We start from the raw sequence: 16,634 nt of genomic DNA, 5'->3' as shown, positions 1-16,634 counted from the left end.
AGAGGCTAGAAGGCCATAGGCTCAAGGTCTCGGAGGGAAGTGGTGCGTCCACATCCGGAGAGGTCTCCGATGGCATTAGTGATCCCTGATGGTGACTCCGCCGGCGGAGAGACTCCCGGAAAGGGGTGGCCAGGGAAGTCGAAGACTGGGGATCACTGGATGTGGGATGTGGTGCGGGCAGTGGAGGGAGAGCGTCAGGGTGCGGAGACGCGGAGACACGAGCGGAGACGCGGAGACGCGAGCGGAGACGCGGCGCTTGATGGGATCAAGTGACGGCATCAGGGTTTCCCCTGACAGTAGCCTTAAGATGCGAAAGATTCTTCTTTTGTCCATACAGTACAGCGAACTAAGGTCTCCTCTCAAGCGTGGTCCCTCCATTCGTTGACCAGCTGCTCTGCCTCTTCCTGTGTTGGGAAGATGTGAATAAGACTCTTCATTTGGACGGGGGAGAAAGGTGCGAAGCTAGATACTGATAAGCAGGCGAATGTTATAGTGGCTACGACTCACCTCCCAGTGAAAATCCTGTTCTCTCCTTGCACCACGAAGAAGAGGCGCTTGACGCGGGTATATAACCCATCGGATTGTTGGTAATGGTCGCAGAATTGGGGCAGCAAAGGCAGATATGCCACAACCATATCCCAGCTAGCTGCAACGAATGTAGGATGTTGGATAGCTTTCCTGAACGATGCAACCATTAGAAGTGGAAGCTATGCAAACAAAGACTCACGTATCGGTGCTCAGCACAGCTTCCGAAGACAAGTACCACTGGCAAGGCTGGACTGAAAGGCTACTAACTGCCGAAATCGACCCATCTCCTTCGACATCACTGCTGACCAGGTCCGGGATTTCGTCATAGTCGATAACCACGACCTCGGCTGGATCTGGTGCAGGAGAGGGGTTGTTAGCTCTGGTCGAAGAATCATATGAACATCAACAGGATTGTCAGTAACAGAATGACGGTACAAGATCCGGAAATATACCGAAAATGAGTGTCTGGACCCAGCAGCTGAAGTGTGTGGTAGTCCACGTTTATATAAGATTCTCCCTTTTGGAGGTCGGCCATAGTGAGTGCTTGAGCTTGTCGGTCTGGTTGACGGTACAAATATACCGGGAAACCACAGTCTAGGCAAGATTAGGGATGGGTCGCCACATGTACAGACCCCACATGAGCCCCTTGATAAGAGAAGGCGATGCGCTCAGCGTAAACAGTTCTGCTGTAGGTCAAGACCGATTTTTAAAAAATGTGATGGCACATGATCTGCTTTTCCGACTGATCTACCGGAACTGGTGACAATGACCCACCTAAACTCTTCAATGTGCGTTGAGCTGTAGCTCTTTTTTAAAAAAGAAGCAGAAGAAGGTTGGCTGCAAGGAAAAGACAATAATTATACCGCCAGCTTGGTTTTGGTTTCATCCAGCTACCCATGCCGCCTCTTCATTTTCGCTCAAGCCAAACGGTTTTCGACGACAGCGACAGCGATGACAACAGCCATCGAGCGCCACAAGCACGGACTGTTCACCTTCGCCACGACGTCACCGTTGTTGCTGACGGTCAACTGCGGTCAAAACGCACACAATCAAACGAAAGGCTCTCCTCGCAAGCGTTCCGCCACTCATCAACAGGAGTCCTTTCTTCTGCCTACCATACCACTCGAGTCGGCCACCATCATGAGGATGTTAGAGGCCGGGGACGACCCGTGGGCAGAAGGAGGATTCCAGTTTGACGAAGGGCACCCTCAAGAAAAACTACCCTCACGTCCGTCTGTAGGTTTTGTTCATTATTAGCACTTCCCGCAGACTTACAGGTTTCGATAGGACCGACCTCTTACCCTTTGGCATGAGCGTGACCTCCCAACCTATCTGGACGAGTCATTGCGCTTGGAGGGTATTTCAGGCTCATCCTGCTATCTATGTCAATCGCCAAATGCCCCCTTCCGCTGTCGAGATTGCTTCATGGACTGTGTATTCTGCAAACAATGCCTACTACACTATCATCAAAACCTACCGCTCCATCGCCCCGAGGTACGCTTTTCTTCTTCTTCTTCTGATTGAGCTTTTGACTCATTGGCATAAGCTCTGGAACGGGTCGTTCTTTGAACTCAAACCCCTCAAACAGCTCGGCCTCCGCATCCAACTCGGCCACCCTCCAGGTCAAAAATGTCCCGGCACTCTCGCTCGTGGTACATTGGGAGGGCCTCCACAACACGACGATTTCTGTATTATCGACTGCAATGGCATACACGAAGTTGCTCTCGACATATGTACTTGTCCCTCAGCCCCCGAGCGAGCTACTCAATTGCTTCGTGCCCGCCTATTCCCGGCGACGTCTACTAGACCGCGGACTGCGGCGAGCTTTCAAGTGCTTCGCCTCTTCCATCTTGTCTCTTTTGAAGCGAAATGCTCGCCATTCGAATTCTACAATGCCTTGGCCCGGCTTACCAACAACAACGGCACTTTTCAGCCTCGAGTAAGTCTATGTCCTGCCGCAATTGCGTGAACGGCCATTTTCTGACACTATTCCAAGGATCGTTATCGCGAGTTTGTCACCATGACTCGTGAATGGCGCTTCATCCAGATGGTCAAGCGCGCCGGGCAGGGACACGAGACTGGCGGGTGTCGCAATATTCCCGCCGGCGCTTGCGCTCTCCTCTGTCCTGCTTGCCCACAGCCCGGGAAGAATTTGCCCGCCGACGGCAGCTGGAAGAATGGTCCTCCTCACGAAAGATTTCGCTACTCGCTGTTTCTTGCAATTGACGCGAACTTCAAAATGAAACGAAAACAAGTCTCGTCAGAAGGTGTCGATCCTGGCCTCAACCAAGGCTCGGCATTCTTTAGTGATGTCTCTACTTATATGGATCATGTCCGCAAACATTGGGGTCTCGAGCAAGAGGTAAGCTCTACGGTCTGCTTCTCTCAGTACAAGAACTGATCAATACTTAGAAGAGCACTTGCGTTTCGCACGATGCGGTCAACGAGCCCGACCGCGAATCGCGCGGGACAGCATCATCCGGAATCGGAACTGTTGATTGCGCCCGCCACAACATGAAGCGGCCAAACGCAGTCGGAGACCTTCAAAAAGGCGAACGGTCTGTTCTTTGATGTTCCACTTTTATTGAGCATACCTAATTGCTTGTACAGATACATCAATATGGATTACATGCTTTGGAAAAGCCTTAACCCCGCGCAATATAACGACTTGGTCGATATCATCGTCTCCTACGACATTGCATGTCAGTGGAGCAAAAATGTGTGGCTCCGCATTGCCAAGTACGACGACCCCTTACGCGACGCAGCCTTGCGAAATCCCACCCGTCGTTTCGTATTCCTCATCCCCAAATTCCATCTTCCGGCCCACATTGAGCGCTGCAACGTCGACTACTCATTTGATCTGACACCCAACGTTGGCCGTACGGATGGAGAAGCTCCGGAGCGTGGTTGGGCGAATGCAAATCCCCTTGCATCGAGCACGAGAGAGATGGGACCTGGAGCTCGCCGCGACACCATTGACGACCACTTCAATGATTGGAACCACAAGAAAATTCTTGGCATAGGGAAATCGCTCTTGGAGAAGATGAAGACGGCGATAACAGAGATGGTGGAAACGAGGATGGAGCTGGCGGAGTTAGAGGCGGTTCTGCCCATGGGTGTCGTTCAAAGCTGGCACGAGGCGATGGAAAAGTGGGAAGAAGACGCGACACAACCAAATCCATTCAGCGTTACGTCAAAAGTGGAGTCTGTACAGGACATACGCGCCAGATTGAAAGATCCCTCGCCGTCGGCATTTTATGAAGCCCCTCCAGCATTCAACACCCTCGACGACATCCATGACGACCTCCATGCCGCTGACCTGATCGCAATGGCGCTGACGCTGGAGGAGCAGCGCCACACATTAGCCAGCGATGCAGCCGAGCTTGGAATCCACGCAACGACCATCCAGAAGGCTTCCATTTCGGAACGCGAGGCCAAACTGCAACGGAAATTCGTTAGCTGGTTCGATATCCAGATCAATTTCGCACCTGAAGTCGCCGCTGTACGCGCAGGAGACGACAGCCGCCTCGCTAACTCAGGCGATGTCGAAACTACCCGGGGTTCAACGCTCTACGACATGCAACTACTCTTGCCCTCCTCCCTCATATCGCGTTCGGGTGTTCTTGTCCGGCCAAGCCACGCTTGGTACGAGTTCCAACTGAGGAAGGGCCGAGCTCTTCATCTTCTCGAGGAACTGCGACGGCTGCTGCTGGTTAGAACCCAAAAGTACAAGGCCAAAGACAAGCATGCCTCTGGGGTTGCCGGGCACACGCGAGCAGGAAAGGCGATCCAAGCTATCGATGGGAGGATCAGGCACATTGCCGAGGATTATAGAAGAACGCGCACCGCTTTGTTGAGCCTAACAGAAGTCGTGGGCAACACAACATGGAAAGCGGTCTTGAAGGACCTCAAGCAAGCCGATGTGCGAGCCATGCCTCGTGCTCTCTTTGCAGACCCTGACCATCGCAAGCGCAAGCGAGGGGACGATGACACGCCGAAGGAAATGTCGTGGATTTGGAGGATGGGCATTGGGAGTGTCCCCGTCGAGGTAGCGGTGGATTCGTTGAGTGCTGCAGCTGCGTCAAGCGCGGAGGCTGCCGTTGCGGCCACTAATGAAGGGCTCCGTGTTGAATGGGCAAAAACGCGCGCCCGAGCAAAGCGGTGGGCAGAGGAGGTAGAGTTGTTGCAGGAGGAGATGAGAAGGGTGCTCGTATTCTGCTCATGGAGGGCTGGGTGGTGGAAGGAGAGACGAAACCGTCGCGAAGGCCAAGGCTTGGATAGTGCGATCACATCGGGTCTTCGGGCCTACGCTGATCGTCAGGCACACATTCAAGTGGCCTTGCGCACTCAATTTGAAGGCAATTGGCGGGACATCCCCACCTTTCTCGAGCTTGGCCTGAAGCAGGTGAAGCAAATCCATATCGATGCGCAGAGCCAATTGGAGGGGATGCTCTCGATGACTGTTGATGATGACGCGGCGTTCCAGGCTGTTCCAGAACGTCCGGACCAAAATTGATTTCCGATGTCATGTAATTACGCATATGTAATGACTCTTTCTTCCCTGTGACCGATGAAAGGCAGCGACTTGTGCCATCCGCCACGCAAGCAAGCGGCAATGGCTGACGTAGCCATGCCGGAACCACTCACAGCAGTGGGCGCAGCGGACAATTGCAATCGCTAGGAATGCGTCAGCAGCAACCGGGGAGCGGGTATTCAAGGGCCGGAGCGCCGCATAGGTGACTGAGCGGCCAAGCACAGCGGGCGGCGGCGAGGGTGACGTCAGCCAGCAGCGGGTAATTTCAGAGCGCGGGGAGCGGCCGCTGGGATCGCGGGCAGTCACGGGATCGCAGGGAGAGCTGGCGGCGGCGGCGGCGGCGAAGGTGACGTCAGCAGCTTCAAGGGCAGGGGTGCCCGCATGGGTGAGTGAGCGGCCAAGCACAGCGGGCGGGCGGCGAAAATGACGTCAGCCAGCAGCGGTCGCTGGGATCGCGGGCAGTCACGGGATCGCAGGGAGAGCTGGGGGCGGCGGCGGCGGGCGGGGAGCGGGTATTCAAGGGCCGGAGTCGGGTATTCAAGGGCCGGAGTTGGGTAACCGGGCAGCCACGTGGTCGGTATCTGGACCCTGGTCCGCCAACTTGATCCTGGTGATCGCAACAACAGGCCTAGTGATGCTTCGTCTCCACACTGCCTCTGACGATGAGCAGCGTTGCTGGCCAACGCCGCTGTCGATGCTGGCCCCAGGTACTGAGTGCAGGTAGGCTGCCAGGCTTTTTTAAAAAGGGTGGGTGACAAACTACTGCGTTTTTTTAAAAGAGTTCGCGATGGCAGTGTGACGGGTTTTTTAAAAAGACCCCCTGCATCGAGTGTGGTCTCTCTCCCATGGCAACGGCAAGAGCCTTCCCTCGACTAGCTCCTGTAATGTGGCGCCATTCAGATCCAATGGGAGGTCCATTTGGCGACTGCCATGACTCTGTGCTTACGCTCTTTCCCAGAAATGACGACGACTTGGGGGTTGCAAAGCTGTTTTAGAGGATGGTGCATCGCTCGGTGAGCAGGCGCGGCCGTGCTCGTCCTGCGCAGACGGCAACATTGAAGGCAGAAGAGGGTCAGGCCCGGTCGGCCAGGGAGTGTGGTGCTGCTATTGGAGACGCCCTGCACCCGTGTGACCGCACTGTTGACTTCTGTTTCTACTGTTGTGTATACCATACTTCTAGCTAACAATATTCATGAAAATCCCAAAAATCTAACATGAACAAGGACTTCGCCGCTCACCCCAACGCAGCTGTGAATATCGGCGACGTGGCAAGTCCGCAGCGCTGAGCAATGGCACCACAAATGAAGGATACTTGTTACTGATACTGGCAGCCTATATGGATGTGTTTGCGGCGCTGTTCGAAGGCCCCACTGGCATAGTGATGTAGACAGGGGTACATTACCCTTGTTCAACTGTGATGCTTTACTTGCCCTATGCACAAAGTGCAATGACCATAATGCAGCCTCATGAACCCCATCTAGCCCCCTGTGACACTATCCATATAAAATTTGGAGTTATATGGCAACATTGAACAATCCCTCAAAAATATATGATGACTTAGAATGGCAACTAAGAAAGAACAACTTGAAATTTTGCACTGAGGCTTTCAGTAGTGCATACAGTACACCAAAGGCTATCATCCCACACTAAAACCTCAAATGATAAAAATTGAGTACATCGCCGCGCACCCTTGGGCGGCGGCGCTGGACGCGCGATGACAGCGCTGGAGCGTGCTACAGACTGTGGGAGAGATTCAGCTCTTGGTCGGGGTCCCTATCATGCATATCCATACTTGTCGCGGCATCTCCAACGCGGTTAGACGCAACGGCTTCGACAAGGGTGCGCGGCGAAGTACATGATGATGTCAGATCAAGTACTTCGAAGTTCGCCGCGCACCCACCGCTGTGACTGGCGCGGCAGCGTGACAGCGGTGCGCGGCGATGACGCGGCGGTGCGCGGTAGGTGCGCGGCGGTGCGCGGCGAAATATATGAGCCCGAGGTCGTGGTAATGGTCGCCGAGGGTTCGTCAGCGCAGCAGACCAAGGAATGAAGTTCCTTCAGACTTACGACGACGAGGGGAATCCGATTCCCCTTCCTCTGGATACTTTACTTCCGGTCGGCCGACAATCTGTCATCTTGTCAAAAGAAGGCGCTGATCCAAAACCAAAATCACCTCGACGAAATCCACTGCACAATCCCGATGGTCCAAGTGACTTGGTGGTGATTCCATTGCCCAAAGGCTTCGTCCCTAGTGGAGCCCAGGCTTTCGCAAACGCCAATGGCAAACGACCGCTGTTAGACGCCGCCCCAGCACCTCGCGCCAAGCGATCCTGTGGAGCGCCAAGCCGGGAACCCATGCTTGTCTCCGATGTTGCCCGAACTAGCCGAACTCCCGCCGATGTTGCTCGTGAAAATGAGGATCGAGAACTTGTGCGCCAATTGACACGAGGAAAGAAAGCGGGCCCTTCTAAATCCTAGTTTTAACTTCACTATTGGTGTATCTACAGTACTGCTGATATTTCTTTACTGCAATGAAGGTCTTCCTTGTGCCTCGACTGGATCTGATGGCCCCCTGGTCTGGAATTACTTGGCGGCCTAGACGTGATCGCCCGTGGTCTGGAACGATGGGAAAGCTGGTGCCTGGGAGATGACCAAGGCGAAAGGCAGGATACCTTGGCGGAAGACGTGCAAAGCAGGAGCAAGCAGGAAGGAAGGCGGCGGCGGCGGCGGCGGGGGGGGGACCACGCCACCGTGAGCCAGAAGGCGGTGACCGGACCGGGACCGGGACTGCGCCACTGTGAGCCGGCGCCAAGGAAGGCGGTGACCGGGACCGGGACCCGGCTACCGTGAGCCGGCGCCAAGGAAGGCGGTGACCGACCGGGACCCGGCTACCGTGAGCCGGCCAAGGAAGGCGGGTGGGTGTAAGCGTCAGGTGTAGGCAGAAGGGGATGGGGGGAGCACTGCAAGGCCAGGGCGGGAAGGCGGGCGGGTGGATGCGCAATGGGCGGGAACGGGCGGGAAGGCGGTGGGCAGGCGGGCGGGACCGGGAAAGGCGGCGGGCAGGACCGACCGGGAAGGCGATGGGCAGGCGGGCGGGACCGGGAAAGGCGGTGGGGCGGGGCGGGCAGGACCGACCGAGCGGAGCTCCGGGAGCTCCGAGCGGTACATATGGGCGGGGGAATTCATTGATGGCATCGAGTGATCTGACCACCGTCAACAGTGATGCGCCAGGCGGGATGCGCCAGGCGGGATGCGCCAGGCGGGATGCGCCAGGCGGGATGCGCAGGCGCCTGACCGTCCCGGCAGCCAGGCGAGGTCATGCGCTGGGGGCCAAGTCGTAGTTGCTTGGACTTTTTAAAAACTGTCAATGTTTGATTAGAACCCCACTTTTTAAACAAAACTACGTCTACGCCTGCTTTCACGCGCGGCACCGAACTTGGTGTCTCTCGCCGTGGAAGTGCGGGATTGGCCATCTGACGCGGTGCTGGACGGGTCCTCGGACGATATCAGGACGAGAGAGGTGCGTGTTCCAGCGTAACTTCTTTCCCTCCTCCATTTCTACGACGCCACGTGCTGCAGGCGTTCGTGGAGTCGGTGGCCTCTGCGCTCCCGACGATGGGACATCTGTTCCATCTTGATATTGACCACGCACTCCACACGGCGGTTGATGTCGGTTCATCCCGTGCCGGAGACAGCACTGTGCGGCTCCAGCAGCACATGCAGCAACTGGACTCCGAAGCGGCATGGGTCCACCGCTGGGGCGCTGCATCTCCCGTTCTCGGTGTCTGCACGCTTCCCGCTGCGCGCTGGTGGCGATTAGCAGACAACACATGGACTCCGATAACGATGTTCACAGACCCCGGAACGGCAGGCTATGTCTTCTCCTGGACGCGGGCCCGCCGGACAGCAGCGGAGTCGGTTCGGAGTGTGGCTGCTGGTATCCGTCGCTGGGAGGAGATCCGAGTGGGGACGTCAGACTTCGCTCGCCGATTGAACGAGCTTCAGGCGTTGCAAGCGGCGAATGGACAGGAGTTTGACGTTCGATTTATTGTCTAGTTTTCGATATCATGTATGTACCATGAGATACATGCATATTTTGAGTGGAGCGGGTAGAGCAGCCGAGTCTTGTTATGGTGTCGTCACGACTGTGTGAGCTCTGCTTACCACGACCACGACGTCCCCAACCTGGACGAATTTAAACGGGGAGGGCCACGATGCGCCTGTTTGCAGCCGTTCGTGCTGCCGTTGGCCTGGCGCTCGGCAGCGACACAGGCGGTGGCGACGGGGACCCGGGCGGCGACGCCAGCGTTGGCAGAGCTCCAGACAGCGAGCTCCTGTGTTGTGTCGGAGGGAAACGGGAACGCACGTCGCTGAGCTCGGCGGAGATGTACGCAACGGGGGGCGGCGAAGCCCCGGAGCGCGAAGAGTATCGTGTAGATGAATGACTGATGTGGTCGAGCGGCAAATTAGACGTTGAAAGTCCCGCCACACAGGAGAGGAGACGCACCGTTCGTCGCCATTATTCCGCTTCCACCAGCATTCCCCACCTCCGCAGCCCCCCTCGCCTTGCCGCACCCCATGTCAAAACCACAGCGCTCCGCGCGCTAGTCCACCGCGCCTTACGCTGGATAAGTGGTTGTCGTTGAATGTCAGCGTCGGCAGCCCAGTAGCGCGTCGCGGGCAGCAACAGGTATCCCGCTAGCAAAGGCGAGGGTATATTAATGTGCCAAGACGAAACGCGAGGGAGCGCACGCACCTTCCCAACCATAACTCGAGTCCCCGCAGCCTGTCCCACCCCAGTTCGGCCCGCGCAGAATTACGCAACGCAACAACCCCATGCGCCAATGAAACTCCTTTGCCTCAAGCTTGAGGTCATCGACGAAAAGCCCATCAGCGCAGGCAATGGGTGACTGTGGGTGACTGGGTGCGAGGGGCAAGCCCTCATCCGCCCGCCGTCCTGTCATCCTGCATTTGTTTTTCGACGGTCGGCGTCGGCTTTGACAAGGAGAGTAGCGCGCTGTGGGCAGCAAAGAGTATCCCGCCACTGGAGAAGAGGTATATTAGTATGCTGCACTGGGAAACGCACCTGCACCCTTGCCGCAGCCTAATCCGTGCCGTCTCCACAGCTAGCGCCGGCGAAACACCTCCAGCAGCCATCGCTAATGGCCCATGGCACAAACACCAGGCGTCCTTGTCCGTCGCTGGGCCCTGTCGCAGTCCTCGTTGCGGGGCATGAAGTGCGAAGGAGGAAAAGAAGCGAAGAGATCCGCGTGATTGAGGTGGCGCGCACGGACCACGCCGGCCGCACGTGCCACGTCATCCGCTTCTTTCCTCCCGACTTCCATGTGGCAATGGGTTTGGCGTGCCCTGCCGCATGCGTTCGACGCGCGCGTGCAGGCGGTGTACGAGATGGCTGAAGAGCTCCTCTAGGTCGATGTAGAGCACGAGCTGGCGACAATAGGCTACAGGGCGGGAGGCATGGGCACTTGCGAGTGCAGACGCGCCGGAAGTTCTTGATTAAACTGGTGCGTGGTGCCCATGCTTTGCTTATTCGCGCGTGCTAAATCTGTGGTTACCTAGCGCCATGCCGGCGCGGATATCTCCCCCTTCCACCTAATGCTATTCGCGGCTTGTAAGAAGGAGGGAAGACGAATGATAAGACGGTAGACGCACGCTGGTCGACGCAGCACGCTCGCGTACATCCTAGGCACAAAGAAGAACGGGCTGATGAGCCCAAACATGCGCGGGGCATGAGCTAGTTACCTTCCCTGTCTTTGCCAAAAATGCACTATGTAGCGCACCTCCCTTGTAGATGGTCCGACTCAGCTGTCGTCGTTGGTCAGCGCAGAGGAAAAGCAATAGCAAGACGGCAGACGCACAACTCATCATGCCTCTCTGATACGTGCCAGAAGAATCAACGCCACATGCTCGTTGTCGTTGACTTTCTCGCATAGCTGGAGCCTGCAGCCAATCTGAGAGAGAGCAAGCCGCGTGTGTAAGTACAAATTTCTGGACAGAAATTGTAGCGGACGCACCTTGCGCCCGCGGCCCTGAAGCCCCGCCCCCATCGTCCAAATTCCCTTCCATCTCGTCTTTTCGCGAGTCAGGCAGCGGAAGTCGTGAAATCTTCTACCCCGATAGCAACGATGACGTTTATAGTCGGACCTGGATGCAAATGGCGGACGTATGAGCCGCGGCTCGTTAAGAAGCCAGTATACAGACGTCGGGGGCAGTTTCCAGACACTTGCGCCACGGGCAGATGGGAGTCGGGAAGGAAGAAGCGATTGACGTGGCACGTGCAACACGGCATGGTCCGTGCGCGCCACGTCAATCACGGGCAGATCCCGTCCCTCTCCCTTCCTTTTGCCCCCTTCTCCCTCTGGCGATCCTCTCTGGTCGTTGTCTGCAATCCTCCGCATGTGCGTCCCCGTCACTGTTGTGGACTATTCTTTTACGACTGACTGCTCCGAGCGCTAGCATCTGACTTGTACTTCTTCTCTACGTGTAACGCCTACCCGTGCGCCGCTACTTACCCGCTCCATATTCTTCTCCTGCTGGAAGGGGTTGACTGAGATCGCCGCGGTCGGACATGCCTTGACGACGAGGGTAACGAACGCGGCTGTAGGCTGTGGAATGCATCCAAACGTGTGCGCTACGATCTTTTGTACCATGCTGCCGCTGATGTTTTGCTATTAGTTCGCGTTGCTGCTGCCAGCCCGAGTGTCATAGCATGGCCTGCCAAATAATCGGCTGCGGCATCCCTCGTTCGATGTACTTGGTTGGCTGGGTCGAACTCCCAGTGAGTGAGATGGAAGCTCGTCAACGAGGGAAACAGCTGCGACTGAGATATAGGCCTCCAAACAGGTGCGCTACAATCTTCTGTTCCGTGCTGCCGCTGATGTTTCGCCACTAGTCCGGCCAGTCGACTCGGAGCTACATGCTCTGCTCAGCCGTTCTTAGGCGCGGCGCACGGCGAGACATAAGGAGAGAGGGTTGCCGATTCCAAGCGCGCAGCCACAATCGTCTTTCTTCACTCTTACTGACCTTGGATAGTGGTTGTTAAACAATGTGCGATGGAACAACAGCAGGAGGATGGGGGCTACCACTCTGTATTTGGCAGCGTTGAATGCATAATTTTCTAGAAACCCCTCGCCGCCAGATAGCTCAACGCGACCTACCCGATTGGTTGCCACCTTGATTTGCCATTGTCGTCACAGTGGCGTGACACTTCTCTCCTTTCTTCTCAACCACCATGGGCCAAAACTGGAAGCTGAAAAACTTTTCGAAACACTGTGATGCCTATACAGATCCACTCAAGCTGGGGGAGATCCTCTTCTGGGGGCATCCCGGGGGCAAGCTGCTCTCTTACTTGCGCAAGGTCCATTTGCCACCGCTCGACGTCTGTGTTGGGCCATACACTCCTGGGCAATATGTGAAGGTTGGCACCACACGTCGGAGGCTGCCAAAACGCAACGCGCGGTGTGTGGCACGCACTCTTAGCCATATATTACTCACTTCCAAGACAGGGAAACGGCCACGGGAATTGTCGCACTCCCGCTGGAGCTTCTCGACCTGATCTTCGGCTTCGTCGACGATCTCATTGACGCGCTCGTGCTCGGCATGACGTGCCAACTTCTGTGGGACGTCGGCCGCCGCCAAGTATATGCGCTACTCTGTGCCGACGAAGGCTTGCTGATGTGCTCATGGGCGGGCGACCGTCTGGCTGTCGTCGGGGAGTACACCGAGCTCAACGAACTGCCCGAATACTTCTTCCCCAATGGCCTGGCTAAATACGAAGAGGGTGCACTGGATGTCCAATACTGTATGGACTTTTGGGATTTGCTCAACATCGAGTCCCGCGTGCGACTCCCCCTCCTCGACCGTGTTGGCTTCCGCGGCGATGCACTCTGGTTGTTTCACCATGGGCCGGGGATGCTCACCAATGTCGCGGTGCAATTTGATCCTCCATTCCAACCGCGTACTGCCGTCCTCCGAAATCTCACAACATGTCAATACGTGCGCCAGGCAGCGCTCGAGGAGATGCAGGCCCGCTACCGCGAGTCCGAAGAGCTACGCGCCCCGTTCTACACAAAGGCATCGGTGCTATTGTGGGAGACCCACCTCGGAGACCTGCTCTATTGCCAGATCTGCTGGTCGCTTGACCCCTCGGTAAGCATGCGGTATGAGAAGATTCATCAAGGTCCTTGGGCGGGGCATCGTTTTGACATAGTGGGGGCGGAATGGCTTGAGCAAACGGAGAAGGAGGGCTGGGTCGATGCGAGTGAGGAGACAGTGGACGAATTGGAAGCAATCTGGCGGTCGGAATACGCCTACGTCGGCGAAGATTGATTGAAGGCATATATCAACAATGGCCGTTCATACTGTTGGTTCCTCTCTAGCTTGCATACTCCGACTGGAGTGCTCTCAATATAATGTCCCTTGAATAGAAAAACAAAAATGAGATTCCTAATACTATTAATATCTCAAATCCTTCGCGTTTGCCAGTGTTCTCATTCCTGCTCCCCGTATCTCGCCGAACACTTGATCCTTCGCAAGCTTCCGCGCGACGTCCCGCGCCCTACAACGTGAAATCGGGCTTACGCTCACGCGCCGCGGCCGTCCGATATCGAACGTCCCAACGCCGTGAATCTCGTCAGTTTTCCCCGGCTCATGACTCGAGCCGCGTCGTGCCCTCTTCGCTGCTCGTTTGCCTTCGGGCGGAGGCCGAGCCAATGTGGTTTGTGAGAGAATGACACAGGCATTCATCAGGTGTGGTGAATGGAAGGCAAACATGGGCGGGCTCCGGACAGGCTAGGATCCATCCCTGTTCAACTGGCGCGCTCTTTCGAGGTGACACGGAGGAGCGACAGGTACCAAACGCGGGTGAACGCCCCACAGGACGACCAACTGGATGCAACGGACTGGCAGCGGGGGACGAGTGCGTGAGAGAGCCAGACAACGCGGCGCAGAATGAAGGGCGGTTACACGTGTGCCATTGTACGTGTCGTTGGACATAAGACGTGTGCCGACCCTTTCACCATCTTGCGCCTGGTTCTTGGGTACATCTCATAGCGTAATCTGCGAGTAACGATAAAGAGATAAGCTGCGGTGAAATAGGCTTTGAGCGCGGCCCACCTCGAGCTACCACAACCCTCTCCTACCCAATCTTCACCACCATACCATCTCATTCTCGCCGAATTGCTCGCAAGGAGCAGCAACGCCGGCGCCATTTGCGTTTCGCAAGCCCCATCCCGCGCGTGCTCGTCTCCGGAGGCGAGCGCAGCTGCCGCGCGGACACCTTCTCTGTTCCGCTCCACGACGCGTTGGCGCCTGGATCCGCTGGATCCGCCTGGGGGTTTTGTGGGGAAGTACAGCCAGAGGAATCTGTCGTCCTTGGTAAGGCCAATTTTAAGATGTATAGTGGCGAATTAGACGCACCTCTCTCCCTTCTCCGGATAGCCTTCTCGTCGGCACCAGAATCCACACTCATCGCCCTCGGCTGTTACCATAGTAAGAAGGCTAAAACTGCTGAGAAATCGCAGACACACCATTCCGCAAACATGTCATCGTTCCTCATTGCCCTCTGCACTTTCCATCCTGCCAGCGCGTCGCGTCTTCAGATTCCAGGCGGAGTAAGTACTGGCGGCGTCATGCCCGAGACAGCAGCCTTAGTCGAATACCTCCGATCTCGGGGACGCCGTGTCGTCCCAGCACGCGGCGCCGCACTTGGAGAAGGGTCGTGGGCCGGGAAGAAGATGGAAGTCAAGACCAAGACGTGATTGACGTGGCACGTGCAACACGGCATGGTCCGTGCGCGCCACGTCAATCACGGGCAAATCTCCGTCCTCTTCTTGCCCGCACCCACTCTGCCCCCACTCCCGGTCTACTGGCCAGTCCCTTCAAGTCTACATGTGTGCGCCCGCCCCATTGCCAGCGCTGCCGTCCCTAATCATGGATGCAAGCCGCCATCTTTTTTTGCTCGGACGGAAGGGACTGGAAGCGGGAAGGCCGACGGGCCCATTCGGGACGAGTTGCGTGGAGGACAGATGCGCCAAACTAGGTGCGTTACTACGACCTCTATTTCGCACTTGCTGACGCCCACCGGCTTTGCCGTTTTCGCTCAAGGACCGCCGTCGGTGCGGAAAACACCAAGGCTAGCGTCCAATGAGGCAGATAGTAGGCGACGACAATAGCACACGCTGGCTTCAGTAGCTCCGCAATATACCCACTCCATAGCGCTCTTGGAAAACAATGTCCACAGCCAGCGCGCGTGGAAGGCTCCATTTCCAGGCAGCTCGTCGGCGACATCCTGGCCCCACTGGCAGTGCCTCCCAGGCAACGCTCGATGCTCTCCTCCCTCTTCAGTCTCTGTGTCGACCGTCAATTCGAGCCTGTATGCCGCTGCGTCCCGCGCCCCCTTTACGCCTTTCTGAAGGCTCGTGTCGCATCCCCCTGCTAGACTTTGTCACTGTAACTGCCCCAGGGCGATTCCCGGACGCCCAACGACTCAGACTGTGGGCAGACTCTCCGGCGGCCACAAAGTCAAGCACCCGTGCGCAGGTCGGGCAGACTGCATAACAAAGGGTATGGCGCTGACTCGGCGCACTGTCCCGTGTGTATTGGACAATTGTACTCTAGATACCGCGGAGAATGATATGCATGAGCGAGCCGGATGGCGGTCTGATGCGGATTGTGCTGCTCCCGTCTTAGCGTGTCAGATTATCGGCTTGGCCACTTTGCCTCTCCCCAACTTATAGGCGCACCAGACTCTAGGGCAACGGCAATGAGTGCGCAGCAGCCATTTCACATAGTCATCTTCTAGATCCCATACGTTGTCGGGGGGGTACGCGAATCGGCCGCAGCACTGCCGCAGCAGCCGCTGTAGCGGCACTTTGCACAGCCACGGTGAGCGGCAACTCAAGTAGGCTGTTGATATACATTGAATCCTTATACTTCGCTACATTTTGAATAAAATGATTCAATCTACACTTGTATGAACAGCTAGAATAGAGTACACTTGTGTTTAAACCTTAGAAAAATGCCTCATCAAACTTGGTACAAACAATAGTAAACAGCCGCAGACGGCTCTGACGCGGCCGCAGCGGCACTTTGCAGCGGCAGATGCTGACTGCCGCATCCCACTGCCGCTGCTGACATCGGACCTTCAGCGGCAGTGCAGCGGTCGTGCAGCGGCAGTGCAGCGGTCATGAGGCGGTCGTGCTGCGGCATCAGTAAAAGTGCTCAAAAGTCTTTTAGATCTTTCTGGTCTTGCCCCAAGACCAGAAAGATCTAAAAGATTTGAAAGACCCAAAAGACCATAGGTCTTATTCCAGCAGCGTCCTGGTCTTGAAAAAGACCAAGTGTCTTCTACAAGACCTACTCATCTTTCCCAAAGACAGTGTTAAGATACTCAAAGACCAAGTTTAAGACCCAAAAAGCTTTTCTTATATAATTATAAAGACTTCCCAAAATAGTAATATATTTCCAAATGCGTATATTTTACTACACATCCTCATCCTCGCTGACAATGAACTCAGGAATAGAGATACGCTCGCCTTCTGACTCAGCTGCA

The 16,634-nt window shown here is 56.1% G+C and overlaps 2 protein-coding genes across 2 annotated transcripts; both read left to right on the top strand.

Annotated features, from left to right (window-relative positions):
- Positions 1 to 1,479: 1,479 nt before the first annotated feature.
- MIND_00564000 (CxC2 domain-containing protein) lies at positions 1,480 to 5,044 on the top strand (the record flags this gene model as incomplete). The annotated part of the gene is made up of 5 exons (XM_037362413.1): positions 1,480 to 1,760; positions 1,816 to 2,467; positions 2,525 to 2,890; positions 2,941 to 3,086; positions 3,139 to 5,044. The coding sequence occupies 5 exons, from the start codon at positions 1,480 to 1,482 to the stop codon at positions 5,042 to 5,044; spliced, it is 3,351 nt and encodes a 1,116-aa protein (XP_037220334.1).
- Positions 5,045 to 12,314: 7,270 nt separating this feature from the next.
- Positions 12,315 to 13,411, top strand: MIND_00563900 (uncharacterized protein; the record flags this gene model as incomplete). Its single annotated transcript, XM_037362412.1, has 2 exons — positions 12,315 to 12,541; positions 12,589 to 13,411. The coding sequence occupies 2 exons, from the start codon at positions 12,315 to 12,317 to the stop codon at positions 13,409 to 13,411; spliced, it is 1,050 nt and encodes a 349-aa protein (XP_037220333.1).
- Between the last annotated feature and the right edge of the window lie 3,223 nt (positions 13,412 to 16,634).

Source organism: Mycena indigotica (assembly GCF_014461135.1).
Source record: "Mycena indigotica strain 171206Taipei chromosome Unknown Mind.scaff0005, whole genome shotgun sequence".
Lineage (NCBI taxonomy): Eukaryota > Fungi > Basidiomycota > Agaricomycetes > Agaricales > Mycenaceae > Mycena > Mycena indigotica.
The sequence above is the reverse complement of the archived record's forward strand: the minus strand, read 5'-3'. Positions and strand labels throughout refer to the sequence as shown.